Source organism: Engystomops pustulosus, chromosome 1 (genome assembly GCF_040894005.1).
Source record: "Engystomops pustulosus chromosome 1, aEngPut4.maternal, whole genome shotgun sequence".
Lineage (NCBI taxonomy): Eukaryota > Metazoa > Chordata > Amphibia > Anura > Leptodactylidae > Engystomops > Engystomops pustulosus.
Window position 1 is genome coordinate 18,884,505 of NC_092411.1, and position 17,988 is coordinate 18,902,492.

The 17,988-nt window shown below is 44.6% G+C and overlaps 1 protein-coding gene across 1 annotated transcript in view; it reads right to left on the reverse strand.

Moving 5' to 3' along the window:
- SLC45A2 (solute carrier family 45 member 2) overlaps nt 1-17,346 on the reverse strand; it is a 73,093-nt gene extending 55,747 nt beyond the window's left edge. The window contains exons 1-3 of the mRNA XM_072134484.1: nt 16,368-17,346; nt 11,293-11,478; nt 381-718 (exon numbers count right to left, since the gene is read on the reverse strand). Coding sequence (XP_071990585.1) covers nt 381-718; nt 11,293-11,478; nt 16,368-16,815 — 972 coding nt within the window. The 5' untranslated portion in view covers nt 16,816-17,346. The remainder of the gene's footprint in view (nt 1-380; nt 719-11,292; nt 11,479-16,367) is intronic.
- Between the last annotated feature and the right edge of the window lie 642 nt (nt 17,347-17,988).

The following is a 17,988-nucleotide window of genomic DNA, read 5'->3' on the forward strand; positions in this document are numbered from 1 at the left end:
CCTAACACTATTCTAATAGAACAGCCTAACGCTTTCCCTGACCAGCAGCAGCTCTCTCCCTAGCAGCATCCAGACACAGAATGATCCGAGCAGCGCGGGCAGCGGCTAGTCTATCCCAGGGTCACCTGATCTGGCCAGCCAACCACTGCTATCGACGTGTAAGGGTACCACGTCATGCTGGGTGGAGTGCAGAGTCTCCTGGCTTGTGATTGGCTCTGTTTCTGGCCGCCAAAAAGCAAAACGGCGGGAGCTGCCATTTTCTCGAGTGGGCGAAGTATTCGTCCGAGCAACGAGCAGTTACGAGTACGCTAATGCTCGATCGAGCATCAAGCTCAGACGAGTATGTTCGCTCATCTCTAGTTACAATGTATCTTCCCTACCTTGGGCTCATCATCATCATCATCATTGTCTTCTTCTTCGCCTTCTACATACGATAGAGTTCGAATTCTGGGTTCCTTCTTGCTGAGGTTATTATTTTGTGCTGTGTCTATAGATCCATATGCACTTAACCCTTCGTGTTTTAGGAGGTGTTTGGTTTCAGACGTTTCGTCTCTCAGCGGAGTCTCCGGAATGCTGCACATATGGACCACAAGGAACAGAAGAAAGACTGAAGCTGAGAAGAAATACATGACTTGAAATTCTGATCCCATCAATCTTCCGAGAAAAGTCGAGCCCCAATCTATCGCTCCAGTGAGGTAACCCAAAGCGCCTCCTAATCCTGCAAGACAGAGAATTGGATTAGCTATATAACGCCAAAATATTGCGTGGGTTACTTCAGAGAATACAAGTACATTGGTTGCAAACAAATCGATCACTGATTAACGATGATCACTGATCATTATCCCTACAGTGGCCACTACAGGAGAGATGTGGTATTACATCATTCTAATAGACGGTTCTCCATGTAACACCTGTATGGTATAGATTCAGAAGGTCAAGTGTAATGTCCTGGAGTTGGGCCATTACTAAATCTAATTGGAGTACCTGCTAAGAGGACTCAGATGGGACTGGCCATCCCACTGGTCCCAACAACTCTGGTATTAATGCTACTAGCCCACACTCACTCACAAGTCAAGTAAAGCTCCATCCACTCAGCCAATCGGCATTGCCAGTTTCTTTCTATCCCATTCTATGTCATTGACTGCTGTGCCCCACTTGTGATGCGACACTACTCCCAAGTAGCGGAAACCAGTAACTGCTCCTCTATATATGTACTATGCACCCTGTAAGGGTTAACTTGTTCTGTATTTCCAATATGTCTGCAACAATTGTTACAACCTGAGATTTGCATGGTCGTTATTTTGCAAATTCAATAGCTCCGCCTTTCTTATGTAATGGAATGGCCTTGTTCTTCACTTTATAAGAATATGGAGGCTCCACTGTCTGATAGGATACAAATTCCACAACTTGCTTCATTTAAGCCTGGTTCTTCCCGCCAATCATAATGTCCCCTGCTTTTTCCAGAACGGGAGGCGGGACCAGTCCAAAATGAAGAGGGAGTGTCTCCAACTCATTTCCATATTTTCATAAAGTTTTCTTTTAGAAGAATGGGGCCATTCAATTATATAAGAAAACTGTTACTTTGTAACATAACGAGCAAGTAAGTTTGGGCAGTCTACCAACAGTTAGGCTACATTCTCACTACTGTATGGAGGACGTATATACGGCCGACGTATATACGGCCAATATACGTCCCCCATAGACAGTAATGGGCGCACAGCGCCCTACGGGAGCGGTACAGTGCAGCACACGTGCGGCACCGTACCACTCCTTACCCGGGAAAAAGATCTTTTCCCGTAATACGGCGCCGTGCGCCATGCATCTCTATGGAGAGGGGCGAGGGTGAGCTGCGCTCACCTCCTCCTCCTCTCCCCGTGCACTGTTGTTGCCCGCTACGGTACGGTACAGGCAGGCAACGGCTGTGTGAATATAGCCTTAATCTTATGATACATATCCTTTATGCCCTATCTACTTCCTTCACCACCTGTTAAGAGATAGAGCAATAAAACTAACCTAAGTCTTTGCTCACTGTTCAGAGGATCATTCCTGACACACAAAGATTGCACTAAATTCAGCTGTCCATGCAGCAGAGCCCATCCAGCTCCTCTACGTAAGAACATTGTTTCCAACCAAAAGGAAACCTGTGGTCCTGGGCTGAAGATTTACTGCTACCACAGCAAGCCAGCTGACCCATTGCTCTCAAGGATTATGGTGTCAGCCTGTTACACTGTTGCTGCAAATAAACTGAAATAGGAGATATTTTACAAACTCTCACTTTTTCTTTGCTTCACCCTACTGGCCCATGACAGGGGTAGATGAGGTTACCGTGACATTAGCTTGAGGCCACAGCCAAGCCACTCTAGTCTCATCCTTAGATAGGATGCAAAAACATCACCAAACCTATTGTAAACCTATTGTAGCTCAGCTTCATTGAAATTAATGGGGTGTGGTTCAATACCACACACAACCTGTAATTGTCCCTGGTTTGTCATGCTGGGTTTTGATGTTAAATTTAATATAAAGAATGGGTAGGGGGCGAGCGTCCTAGTTAATGAGGATGATTCCAAAAAATTTTCAGATAAAAGTTGGATAAATAATATTAAAAAATAAAAGGATAGATCCTCAATATAAGATTTGCGGGGGGTCCAACACCTAGTAACAGCAGAGATCAGCTGATAAAGAGAATGGATCAGGAAGTAGACAGCACCATCCTTCATGTAGTGGTGGAATTGAGGCACTGCAGCTCATCTACAATTCAGAAGACTAGAGTCTTATTTGCAGAAATCTAATCTGACCACTACACAGAGAACGAAGCTACCCAATTCCTGTTCCATCCTCTTAATATTAGCTGCTGGGAAAAGGTAAACCGTGGAGATGCTAAACGTTTGACTCTCGACTCCAGACTGCAAAAAACGTCTGAGTAGTCTGTTACCATTGGAAACACATTTGGGAGCATTTAGGATTTCCTTTCCGCCATTTTTTTTCTGGTTGTCATTTATGATGTGTTGGCGCTTTATCGGACACTCACAGCTTTTTTTTTTCTTTGTCGCTCAATTTAGAATCCGAACACCTTCCCTGCACCTCTAGCTTTCCAAAACTTTTTTGGGCACGATGTTTGGGACATAATTAGACCAACAAAAAAAAAAAAGTCTACCATGTTCTATTTTGCCTTTATGAACTTGGAGTCATTTTAGACACTTTTTCGATCAAGCACCATTTTATTAAAGGAAATCTACTATCAGAATCCATCATGACAAACCAGGGACATTACTCATAGATCCAGGCACCAGGATTGTGGTATATTCTTATATATGTTACCCGTGGCCTCCTGCCTTCTAAAATGAACTTTTAAAATGATCCTAATTAGCCAGAAGAGCTCTGGCGTGTTACAGTAGCCCTCTGTGCTCTGGCTTCACAGATACTATGATAATAGTATCACTTCAAGGATAATACACTGGGCTCATTAGCATCATTTTAAAAGTTGATTTTAGAAGAAAGGAGAACATGGATAACCAATATAAGAAGATACCACAGTCCCGGTGCCTGGATCTATGAGTAATGTCCCTGGTTTATCAGGATGGATTTAGGATGGTAGTTTTCCTATAAGCCTTTGCAATACAATCTATTGATCTATCTATCTATCTAAAAATGGACCCCGCTTCAAAATAAATGACCCCCATTTGGTTTGCATAGAAACTACAGACCCAAAACTAAATCACAATACTTTGCATATAAGTAAAAATTGAAAGGTCATTTTTTTTAGAGTTTCTTTTGAAGGGACTTAGAAATTATAAGTTTCTTGCAAATCCCTTATTTTAAAAGTTTGAAGGAAACCGAATGTTTCCAAAGGAATTTGTGCAGAATTTAATCATGATATTTATTGTTACTTTTCTAGACAGCTGAAAGTCTGATGACGCAGCGTGAGTCGGCTCCTCCGAAATTATACATTGTGCGGAGCAAGAAAACCGGGGGAGGAGAACACTGGAACAGAAAATAGCAGAACAAGTGCATAACATGTAATAAGAGCACAGCAAGACGGGACGGGCTGCAGACACCTAATCTATGGGCACAATGGTTACGGTTTTTAAAATATACAGTACAATTTAATAGAAAAAACAGCACCCCCTAGGGAAAGCTTTGTGTAACAGCTCGCACAGTTATTTCTTCAAGCTCCTCTTTTGGCAGGTAAAGCAAGACTTAAAAGAATTATTGTTTATATTACAAATGTAAGCTGTTTAATGTGTATATTATATAGTATTATTACATTATAAATATATGTAATCTCTTTATACAAGTTACACTTTCAAATTATTGCATATCAGAGAAAAAAAGTTACGAGTTGACACATTGGGGCACATTTACTAAGAACAGTGCAGTTACCTGTGTAGTTTGCAGGGGGCGCCAGATTCAGGATTTCTGGCGCACATTCTTCATGAATCTGCCACCCCCTGCACTCCCCCGACAGAGTGCACCAGTTATATATTGGTGCACCTTTAACATGGGATGTGTGCAACATCCCCCACTGGGGCCTAGCCTTTTCTTGGGACCTGGAGGCAGCCGGGGCCCAGAATACCGGAGTGGCTGGCGGTTGCGGCCTAGGCATGCTGATGTCACGGTGCTTGGTATGGGGACCGGAGGACTGTCCTACAGCCTGGCAGCTCTCCAGCAGGTGGTGTGTGCAAGAAATATGGAGGGAGAGGCTGATGTACTGAATCTCCCTGGGGCAACCCCTGAGTGTCTGTAGTATGAGTCCCTGGATTATTGGAACAATCCAGATTACTGGAGTGGTCATGGAGAGTGATCCTCAGGAGTAGATTCACCAGCCTGGCAGTAGGTGCAGGCTGGGAGGTAGCTATGTCCAGGTATGGAAGCTGCAGCTTTGTCCTGGGTGTTCTGTGTGTAGCACTGAAGGTGTGCGTCACACTATCTCTGGTCATCAGTGTTGTAGAAGATATCTGCTCTGGGAGAGAGCTAGACTTAAAGAGCTTGTGCTCTAAAGGCAGAGGTCCCTAACCGCCGGTCTGCGGACCAGGACCGGGCTGTTGGAGTTTATCAGCCGGTCCGCGGCGCCGCTGACAGCTAGCTCCGCGGCCCTGCGCCTGGTCAGAGCTCGCTCTGTGTGGATTTATAATGTTTTCTGCCATAGCCGTGACAGCTCACAGCTCCCGGCAGAGAACATAATGCAGGACGGGATGGGGCGTTGGGCGGGTCTTAGTGACGCAGCCCTCCACAGCACAGCATGGTACCTGTTGTACGTCACAGGGCGGGTCTTAGTGACGCGGTCCTCCTGCACAGCATGGTGGGGCGGCAGGTTCTCCTTACTGACACGCCCCGGCAGAACATGTTATGTGGGGCGTGCTGGGGCAGCAGACTGGCTTCAGTGACGCGGCTCACGGTACCGGTGTTCAGTGTGTAGCGCTGTATACACTGACGCTTAATGTACAATGCTGCCACTTAGCAGCACTGTACACAGAGGTCCCGCCAGTATCCTCCCCATACAGTGCTGTCTGGTGCATATAGCAGTGCTAGTAGCAGCGCTGTACACTGAAACTGGGTTTTCTGCCATGACAACAGCAAAAACGAGATTATGGAGTAGACTGGACATAAGGAACACACTTCGGGTTTCCTTGTCTCCCATCACCCCTAGATGGGACCGTCTTGTTGCAGGAAAACAAGCCCAGTGCTCCCACTGATTCAGGGAAACAAGCCTGGAGCTCCCACTCATTCTGAACCTATGGTAAGTTAAATCACATTCTCATTATAAATGTCATAATTATATGATAAGTATGCACTAAGCTCCACCCCTCCATAACCCCACCCCATATGACCAAAGCCCTGCCCCCACCGGACCATGGAAAACTGGTCTAGCTTAAAGCCGGTCCCTGGTGCAAAAAAGGTTGGGGACCCCTGCTCTAAGGTGATGCTCTTATGTAAGGAGCTAGGTTCCAAGAGAGCTTGTCATTTCTTGTCCAGGGGTTTTGTTACACTCTGGTCAGGTGGTCTCACTCTCCAATCACACTCCAGTTACAAAGGTGGAAAATCATTGGATGTATCATTGGCAGTACCTACCGCTGCATAATTACCTTTAACTATATGACCCTGAAGTGAGTGTTACAGGCTCACCTGCTGGGGACACACAGACAAAGGGGCTTATTCGCAACTACTACTCTGCCTATACATCGGCAGGGGTGTTGCACGTGTGATACACTTCTGTTGGACTTTGCATGTTAAATCTGGTGCTCTGTCCGACAGCACCGGAACAGAAATGTGTGTCGCACGCATGAAGACCAGTGCGCAGACACTTCTTAAATACCTGTATAGTTGACATTTTGACTAACTACAGTCACCACTAAGGGGAGCTCATGAAATTATATAATACAGCCACCACTAAGGGGAGATCAGAAGATTATTTTATGCTGTATATACAGCCACCACAAAGGATGCTCAAGAGATTATTAGATACAAAGAGAAAATCCAGCTAATTGTGCTCCTCATAGATAACCGAGTATAATCGGGTTGTGGCTGGTGTGATGTACAACCAGAATAAAGTGCATCCAAACTAGCTACGATATGGTCCGTGACTAAGAAAGTCGAGACTTTTGCAACGCGTAGAACATGTGCACCTTTCTATAGCCTAAGTAACTGGACCTCTGGCAGGTCCTTACACGGAGTGCATTGTAGTCCAGCTACCATCTAGGGCTCCTCCGCTCTACTCAGGTCATATTAGAACTTGGACAGTGGACATCAGATCCCCAGCGAGTTATCTGCTTTTTACTTAACACAGTAAAAAGATTAGCATTTGTTTTATTGGACTTGTTCTGCAGGTTCTTGTTAGTATAGGTATCATCTCCCTCACTGCACTCACCTACCCATGGCCCACCAGTGCCATCTTACAGAAAAGGGGCTTTACAGAGAGCTTGAGAAACACAAATATATTTATATCCACACACTCTCCAGCTTAAGTTGGTGTAGCTGTAATTGTTTTCACACATCTGATTACTACATACTGTTTATGCACCACCACTAAGAGGATAGCCGAAGATTACTACATACTGTATATACACCACCACTAGGGGGAGCTCAGGAGATTACTACATACTGTATATACACCACCACTAGGGGGAGCTCAGGAGATTACTACATACTGTATATACACCACCACTAGGAGGAGCTCAGGAGATTACTACATACTGTATATACACCACCACTAGGGGGAGCTCAGGAGATTACTTCATACTGTATATACATCACCACTAGGAGGAGCTCAGGAGATTACTACATATTGTATATACACCACCACTAGGAGGAGCTCAGGAGATTACTACATACTGTATATACAGCCACCACTAGGGGGAGCTCAGGAGATTACTACATACTGTATATACAGTCATCACTAGGGGGCGCTCAGGAGATTACTACATGCTGTATATACCTCACCACTAGGAGGAGCTCAGGAGATTACTACTTACTGTATATACAGCCACCACTAGGAGGAGCTCAGAAGGTTACTACATACTGTATATACAGCCACCACTAGGAGGAGCTCAGGAGATTACTATATACTGTATATACAGCCACCACTAGGGGGAGCTCAGGAGATTACTACATACTGTATATACAGCCACCACTAGGGGGAGCTCAGGAGATTACTATATACTGTATATACAGCCACCACTAGGAGGAGCTCAGGAGATTACTACATACTGTATATACAGCCACCACTAGGAGGAGCTCAGGAGATTAATACATACTGTATATACACCACCACTAGGAGGAGCTCAGGAGATTACTACATACTGTATATACAGCCACCCCTAGGAGGAGCTCAGGAGATTACTACATACTGTATATACAGCCACCCCTAGGAGGAGCTCAGGTGATTACTACATACTGTATATACACCACCACTAGGGGGAGCTCAGGAGATTACTACATACTGTATATACAGCCACCACTAAGGGGAGCTCAGGAGATTACTACATACTGTATATACAGCCACCACTAGGGGGAGCTCAGGAGATTACTACATACTGTATATACAGCCACCACTAGGAGGAGCTCAGGAGATGACCAAATATAATTGAATATTACATACTATATGTACAGCCACCACTAGGAGGAGCTCTGAAGAGATTAATATATACTGTATATACAGCTACCACTAGGGAGGAGCTCAGGAGATTACTACACACTGTATATACAGCCACCACTAGGGGGAGCTCAGGAGATTACTACATACTGTATATACCGCCACCACTAGGTGGAGATAAAGAGATACTATGTACTGTATATACAACTACTACTACTGGGTTCTCAGGAGATTTCCACATACTATATACACAGCCACCGCTAGAGGGAGCTAAAGAGATTACTACATACTGTTAAACACCACCACTTGAGCCAGATGCAACACCCCTGCCAATGCATAGGTAGGTGGGAAGTTGCAAATTGTGCCCTCTCTAGGTTAGGATCTGTTAGGGAGATTGATCACCTCTCTTGGAAGGTTCTGGAATCTAGACATTGTGTAATTGCAGCTGTAGGAAAGGCAACAGTTAATTTTGTTATTTGTATTGTCCAATTGGGTACCTGTAAAGCAAGCTGGAAGCTGGTTGGAGGAGTGCTACCACCTGACCAGGGGAGCATAAAAGCCTCTGCTGGGTGGATGCACATGGTCTGGGAATCCAGTCTGTAGAAAGAGCATCATGTCCCTGCAGAGCTGCTGTCCAGACCCACTACCAGGAAGAAGAGGTACCTCAGGCCCCTGCCTGATACCGCAGGGCAAGTCAGGAGACTCAAGCCCAGAACTGCAGTTTCCACTATTGGACACAGTTCCCTGTATATCAACCCAGCCTGCATCTTCTGAGATTAACCTTCCTGCAGGACAGCTACCTCCCACCAGCTCACCAGGTTGCAGAATCTACTGTTGTTATGTGTGGCCATTCTCTGCTGTTGAATCAAGAACTGTAAGTTGATTTGCACAACGTTGCCTCTGTCTGATCCCTGGATGCGACGGTTACCACCAAGGGCATCCCCATCCATTACCCAGGGACTTATCTTACAGACCCTCAGGGGTTGCCCCAGGGAGAACCAGTGCATCAGCCTCTCCCTCCATGTTCCTTGCACACACCACCTGCTGGAGACCTGCCAGGCTGTGGGACAGCCCACCGGTCCCCATACCAAGCACTGTGACCCCAGCGTGCCCTAGGCCGCAACCGCCAGCCACTCCGGTATTCTGGGCCCAGCTGCCTCCAGGCCCCAAGAAAAGGCTAGGCCCAATGGGGGATGAATGCACAGATATAGTGGTACTCCTCCTGTACACACACAGAACTAGTGATTTATAAAGAGTTTGATAAATGGTTAGTTATACTATAAGGAAGTATTCTATATTCCCATGTTTTCAGTTCTAGTATCCTCAATCTGTGAATGAGCGCTTGTCTCATTGATTCCTTTATACCGGTGCCCTCCTCCTTCCAGTACACCCCATCACTCGTTATATGTAATAAGTCTCATTAGTCAGACGTAGGTTTTTAGTCTCTGTAGACTATCAGGTGCGGCCACACATTACTGGTACCCTCCATTATGCTAATGCCACATCCACTACACGAATCACATCTATAAAATTATCCATGAGAGAAGACCTTGTATTATATGAGAACAGGTTCCTACAAGGTCCGCCAGTCCTGCTACACATACTATGAGACTGCAGAGCTAACTACAATTTACCTCCCAAAATGTCATCACTTTTGGGCATGGCTGGGAGAATGCTAATTAGCTGGGAATTTAAGAAAATCCCTACAAATTTGGGCCTGTTGCGCAGTATAGGTTATATTTTACCCATAAACTTGTTTATTTAAAGGGATTGTCCATAATTATGCACTACCCACAAAAGTTAGAGATATTTGGCTTCTGGGTATTGTGATTAAGTGACATTGTATTATAAAGGTCGGGCAATCAAACCATTTTTTGAAACAGAAGCCAACACCAGTGCAGTGTGCACCCCTACAGACATATCACATATCAAATGTGCATCAATTACAGTTGTCAACTATGTCCCCTGCTGTTTACAAAGAAGCGGCACCCACTTTTCTTGAAGGGTGGTCCTCATGTCTTTGAGATTCTGTGGTACAGAGTTACAAATCTCTACTCGGCCAATCCGCTTATCCCATAGGATTTCAATGGGATTCAGGTCTGGAGAAAGTGCAGGCCCCTCCATGTGAGGTCCACCATTCTCCAGCAGGTGATCACTAATGAAGCAACCTCCATGAAGATTACATTAGGCCTGTTTTGTTAATGCAGAGACATAATGACTAGATTAATGATATTATACAAGTAGGAGGGGCTTGTCACTGGACCTTTTAGGGCAGTTCTTTATTGACTAGACACCTGCCCAAGCTGTTACCACCACCTAATGCTTGTCTTGTGTCAACAGCGACTGCTGGATAGTGCTCTCCTTGATGTCTCCAGCATTGGTGGTGTCCATTATTTCACAGGCTGCCTGGCCGAGACACAAGAGACGCCTGTGCCTGGTGGACAATGGCAGGTTGTCTAGTATGCAGACCACGCTAACGATAATGGCGGTGAATGGTTTGATGAAACTGATTAGTGGTAAGAGACACAAACAACGTCTCTGGAGTTGTGCGGCCTTCATCATCCGGTTCCACCATTAAGCGGTCATCACTGTGGGATGTGGCCACAGGAAGTCCACTTCTATGTCTTTCTGTGACTCTTCCAGTCTCCCTGTATCTCTAGTACTATCAGCAGATGACCACTATGACTCTTTAAGCTCAATGGCCTGAGAACATCCTGCTTGAAGATTGAAGCCTCACAATGGTGCAGCGCTGATGATCTCTTGGTAGGTGTAGTCTTAGTCTCCTGATGTCAAAATGCAAAGAGCACGATGAGGAGGATATTGAACGATTGGACGTTTGCATTCATAAGTTTACAGAAGGTCACATTCAGTTCACCCGTGAAGGTTAGAAGGAATTTTAGGTTCATCCTAAAATTGAACCCATAAGCCAGAGATCCCTAACTTTTTGTGGGTATTGTGTATCTGATAGGTATAGATGCTTCCTAAAGAATATATGTTTAACATATGTCGATACATCCCCTTTAAGTGTGGCCTCAGTCAATCCCTCCTTTCTGATTTGCACAGTCCCCAGCATTGGTATGCAGCTATCCTGCAGGGGTCCAGCAGACACTGCACACAACATAACCCAGGTGACCCCTCACATGATCCGAGCTTATTCCATTCCAGATCAAATGACTGGGAATGTGGGCAGAGAAAGCTCTTACCAGTGAGAAGCGCGTGGTAGTGAAGACCCCGCTCCTTGTCCTGGTGTGAACACACATCAAATAGATAGGCTTTGATCGGTCCATCAATGAAATCTGCAGCAAAGTCAAACGCCACAACTCCCAGCATTGTGATGACGATGGCCCATGTCCTCTTCTCCGAGCTGCTGCTGCTATTACTGAATATGTCTGCAACAGAAGAATATAATAAGAATTCTTTATTTTATATAGTGCACACAGATTACGCAGCGCTGCACAAAGCTTGACAAATTGGTCCCTGACCCCAATGGGGCTCACAATCTAATCAACCTACCAGTATGTTTTGGAGTGTGGGAGGAAACCGGAGGAAACCCACGCAAACACTGAGAGAACATACAAACTCTTTGCAGATGTTGACCTGAGACAAGAACCCAGGACCCCAGTGCTGTAGTACTGTGCTGTGCCCATATATACAGGATAGGAGTAGTAGGACTGCGCTGTGCCCATATATACAGGATAGGAGTAGTAGGACTGCACTGTGCCCATATATACAGGATAGGAGTAGTAGGACTGCGCTGTGCCCATATATACAGGATAGGAGTAGTAGGACTGCGCTGTGCCCATATATACAGGATAGGGGTAGTAGGACTGCGCTGTGCCCATATATACAGGATAGGGGTAGTAGGACTGCGCTGTGCCTATATATACAGGATAGGAGTAGTAGTACTGCGCTGTGTCCATATATACAGGATAGGAGTAGTAGTACTGTGCTGTGCCCATATATACAGGATAGGGGTAGTAGGACTGCGCTGTGCCCATATATACAGGATAGGAGTAGTAGGACTGCACTGTGCCCATATATACAGGATAGGAGTAGTAGGACTGCGCTGTGCCCATATATACAGGATAGGAGTAGTAGGACTGCGCTGTGCCCATATATACAGGATAGGGGTAGTAGGACTGCGCTGTGTCCATATATACAGGATAGGAGTAGTAGTACTGTGCTGTGCCCATATATACAGGATAGGAGTAGTAGGACTGCGCTGTGCCCATATATACAGGATAGGAGTAGTAGGACTGCGCTGTGCCCATATATACAGGATAGGAGTAGTAGGACTGCGCTGTGCCCATATATACAGGATAGGGGTAGTAGGACTGCGCTGTGTCCGTATATACAGGATAGGAGTAGTAGTACTGCGCTGTGCCCGTATATACAGGATAGGAGTAGTAGGACTGCGCTGTGTCCGTATATACAGGATAGGAGTAGTAGTACTGCGCTGTGTCCGTATATACAGGATAGGAGTAGTAGTACTGCGCTGTGTCCATATATACAGGATAGGAGTAGTAGTACTGTACTAGGCACATGTACACAGGATAGGAGTAGTAGTACTGTACTAGGCACATGTACACAGGATAGGAGTAGTAGTACTGTGCCCCTATATACAGGATAGGAGTAGTAGGACTGCGCTGTGCCCATATATACAGGATAGGGGTAGTAGGACTGCGCTGTGCCCATATATACAGGATAGGAGTAGTAGGACTGCGCTGTGCCTATATATACAGGATAGGAGTAGTAGTACTGCGCTGTGTCCATATATACAGGATAGGAGTAGTAGTACTGTACTAGGCACATGTACACAGGATAGGAGTAGTAGTACTGTACTAGGCACATGTACACAGGATAGGAGTAGTAGTACTGTGCCCCTATATACGGGATAGGAGTAGTAGTACTGTGCTGTGCTCAAATATATACCGGTAATAGGTTTTGTAGTACTCCACAGTGCTAGGAGTGCAGGTTTATTTGAGACATTTTTTTGTGTTATGTTATGAAGATTTTAAAGTTGTTTTTTTATTTCAATATTTCTGTTTGCTGTCAGAGAACAGATAAAACTTAGACCTTCTCTCTGTTTCATCTTGGGGTACAGACTCATATTCTTAAACAAGCCATCAGGACATGTTGCTGATGAGTTCCCAATCACGGTCAACAAGCAGTGATCTTGAAGATTGGGAAGGGTTTAATTGTGTAATAAAGATATAAAATTTATAGATCTAAACCACACATTCAGCTCTGCTATACTGAACATAGTAGGGCCAATTATTCCATTCTATGGCATGTCATGGCCTTAGTTGCTGATTAAGACTGGGGTTACAGGTTGCAGATGATCTGAGGCCATTTGGAGGTAAAAAGAAATTTGAATTAAAAGAAAAAAAAATATGGAAAAAAAATCTAAATTTATTTCCAATTACCATATTATAAAGCCGTAGCAAATTGAGGTAGAAATTAAATGTTTTGGTTCATAAGTTTTGCTAAATGAACAGGTTTGTTGTGCTATATGACAAACACCCATCATACACTTATAGTATGACGCACAGCATGTTGAAAGCAGCATTTGGGGGACTGTACGATTTTTTAAACAGTTTTTGTAAAGTTTTTAAAAAATAATAAACCGAATAACCCGTTTTATATTTTGTTCCGTATTGCAGCATCCTAGAAGACCCCATCAAATATGTTCATGATTTTATTTTTATATCAGTTCTGGGGAAAGGGGCGGGGCGATTTCAACTTTTAGGAGTTTTATTTTTTTAAAAAAACAATTTTCGTCTTTTTTTCATACTGCTTTTTAGACCCCCAAAGGTAACCCTTTAACCCTTTGTGGCCTGATCACGCCTACCATATAGCAAATTTGCTATGGATCTAGAATAGTGTAATGTGCCCCGTTTTTAAGCAATCCGTTAAAAAATGCATGCGTTTTTAAAAAACGCATGCATTTTTTAACGCATTGCTTAAAAAGGGGTCAAAAACACGTTCAAAGCGCCATGTGTGCCATCACCCTTATAGGTCCTACCCTATGACTGGACCTGGAGTCTCATACAGACCCCAGACTGCCATGGGAACAAACCATCGCTCCCCTAAGACGTCACAGGGAGTGACGATCAAACCAAAGATGGAGGGGGCCAACACGCCGCCGGCACTTACCTGCCGCGGCAGGTAAATGGTTAACAGTGTCGATCTATGCCAACAACCACCCGCCAATGAGCCCTTGTCATACACCCTTAATGTCTTATGGCGTATATGTACGTCATGAGGGTTTAAGCCCCATTTACACAAGTATATTCAGAGCACTGAATACGGAGAATGCGGAGGTCATAATTTGCAGACTGAACGTTGAGCCCTGGACCTGGACACATGAGTTGTAGCATCATTCATGGCTACAATACTAGGAGTCCAGCTTCTATGTCAGTGTGAATGAGGACTTAAACATTGAATACGTTGAAAGGGCGGGGCTTCCTGACCACCTCATAAAAACAATGGGAGACATTTATCAGAATTGTCTGAGGTAAAATTGTTGGGAAAATGAAAGCCGAACAGTTCTGCTCTCAGACACTTCTGATACATTTCCCCCATTGTGGTTGTTTGGCAGCATAACCCTAACCCAACCAGAACGACAAAATTAAGCCAGTTGACATGTATATTAACTTTTTAATTCATGTTAAAAAACTGGATTTCCACAACCATCTTTGCTTTCCATAGCAACCAATCAGAGCTCAGCTTCAATGTCCTAACTTGCTGTGGGAAAATGAAACCTGTCCTGCGATTGGTTGTGTTGCCCATGTGAAGGAGCCATGGCTTATGTGCGCTTTGATGGTGTTGTGACTTTTACAGGCGATTATAATCTCTACACACAAAAACTTCATCAAAACCGCACACATGTATAACACCTCAGTCATCTGATTATGGCCTGTGGCTGCGTTCAAGCATTACAATGTACTTACATCACGGCTAAGTAGCCGAAATGTTAACACAATGTTGGCAACATGTGAACGAAGCCATAGCAGAGAGCGCATATATTTTCTGAACATTTTCAGATATTTTTTTTTTTACAAATTAGTCATTGAGATTAAGTGATGTTTTTTGCTAAAAATCTCTGCAGTGGAAATGCTCTGGATTTTCATTAAGGGGTTGGTACTAGGTTTTACTATTATCCCCTACCACAGGGTAGGTAATAACAATCTGATGAATAATGAATGGAGATGCAGGACGCCAGCACACGTCAATTTGTGTGAACAGGACCCTCATTCTTATGATTGTTCAGCAGTCACATCCCCACCAAATCTGAAGAAGATGGGTCCTATTCACACTAAGGGGGCTTTCACACATTGCGCTTTGGTTGCATTTTGAAACTCACTGCTGAGGATAGGTGATTTGCCTAATTACATTACTGTTTACATTACTGTTAACATTGCGTTAACAAATGTAATCAGGTAAATCACCTCTTCTCATCTGTTAAAATGCGTTTTAAAGCGCAATGAAAACTCAACCAATTGATGGAGCAGCAAGACATGCAAATACTCTGCTTCTCCATTCAGTTGTATTGGAGAGTTGGAAATTGCTGAGCACCGCAATACTATTCAAAGGAGCAGAAGATCTTATACTCAACCTACCGTTCCATCTATTAATGAGAACACAACCCTCATTCTTCTGATCGTGGGGCCCCAGTTCTAGAACCCCCACCAATCAGATTGCTATCCCCTATCTTGTTGACAGAGAAAAACCTCAAAGGGTTTTTTGGGAGGATGAAATGCATGCTTTCTTCCAAAAATAGCACAATTCCTGATATGGTTTGTGATGGTATTGAAACTTAGCTGCATAGGGATGAATGGATCTGACTTGCAATACCAGTACAAACCATGGTCAGGTGTGGCGCTGTTTTTATTGAAGAAAGCATCACTTTAAGTCACACATGAATTTGAAACCTGCAAGTATACCACACTGAAAATCTGCACCGACATTTGCAGATTTCCCCCATGAAGATCCTCACCATGTGCTTTATTCTCCCATTGAAAAAAGGGGTTGATAAAGTTACGATTAAAATGTAAAAAACCACATAGAAAATAAAGCTTTTTTACCAATTCTAATAAAAATACCCCGATATGCCTTATAGAATTCTGCCTGTTTCTAGCATTTTGCAGTCAACAGGGGGTAGTATTCCAAAATAGAGGGTAGGTCAGGGGCTCCTTACTTGTCATATGTAAATGCCATACAGTAAAAATACTCTACGTGTTCCCGTCCATTGTAATAAATGGTTGATGTTACTTACAGGTTATCACCGTGTCGCCATTGAGGTAGAGCGTCATTCCCAAAACCATCAAAATTCCCAGCGCAAGAATATAGGGTCTGCGTCTCCCCCAGCGAGATCGACAGTGATCACTGGCCGACCCTACCACCGGCTGGAGAATGAAACCCAAGATGGGGCTGATGAGCCAGACCAGGCTGTACAAACTCTTAGGGAGTCCAACACTCAGCAGGACGGGGGTCACAAAAGCGGCCTCCACCGCGTAACAGAACTCCCTCCCAAACATGGCCATGCCGTGCATGATGAGCCGGCCGGTGGACCTTCTTGGGGGCTCCACCATGTGGAAGACCCCGTCCATCTGCTCCAGGCTGCTGCTGTAGTCCAGGCCATCCGGAGGGGGCTTCATACTGGTGCTAGTGATGGGAGTAGTAGTCGTAGGGGCCTGAACGTCCACATCCTTGGAGAGAGTCATTGTGAGTCAGTGATGGTCAGATGGCTCCTTCTTTGTGGTGGTGGAGCAGCTCTCAGCTGCAGCCCCAGGGAAGGCGTGACTCCTCACATAGCTGCCAGATCACAAGTTTAGGAGAAAAGAAAGTCATGTGAAAGCCAAATGAATACGTCTTAACTCCACACGGGCCGGAGGAGGCATCATAGGTGACATTCCTCATCTGCGTGATGGAACCTCATTATATAAGGGACAGATATTGATATCATAACCCGGGTTAGGATTTCACAATTGCAGGATCGGAAGATCGAGGGGTTGAAGAGTAGCAAACTAAAATTCCGGAAGGGGCGTAAATGTACTAGGAATTGGGGGAGGAAAGTTTGCTGCCAAACTTTTCTGGTGCAGAATTGTTGCACAGAAATTGACTTGAGCTGTGGATGTTAAAAGGGAGGTCTGAGTAGGCTACCTGCGGATGACACACGGGATGCAAACAAAGGTCCATGTACAGGAAGCCTTATTCTTGCGCCACAAATGCAGGCTAGGGACATAATGGGGCACATTTACTAAGGGCTTTGCTCTGCACTTCTGTCGGACTTTCTGGGCGCGTTCACGCGTGTTTTAAAATGCATTACAACAGCAGAGGAGAGGTGATTTGCCTAATTACATTACTATTTACATTTGTTAACGCTATGTTAACACATGTGTTAACAAAACGCATGCATTAACGCATTGTTAACACACACGTTAACGATGCGTTAACACATGCGTTTTGTAAACCCAAACGTTAACAGTAATGTAATTAGGCAAATCACCTAATGCGTTTCCAGGGAACGCATATCCAGGGAAACGCATGCGATTGTTAAGCCGATCGCATGCATTTCTCTGGAAACACATGTGCGTTTGGGCCGAAGACCTCCTCCTGTGCACTAGCGTCGCGTTATGAACGGACGCCTAGCGGATCGTGTGACTGCGGCCTTTGGGAAATATATTAAGACTGGCGTTTAGAATACCAGTCTTAAAATACCCCCCTCCAGTGCTACATTCACATGTGGCATTTAAAGTGTTGTTCCATTGTCTCCTGCACCCTTTAAAAATGTATAAATGTTAGGACTTTGATTAAAAAGTTAAGGGAAACTGCTTCCCAGCAAAACGCAAATGTAAAACCGCATCACATAACGCGACGCAAAGCAATTCGAAGTT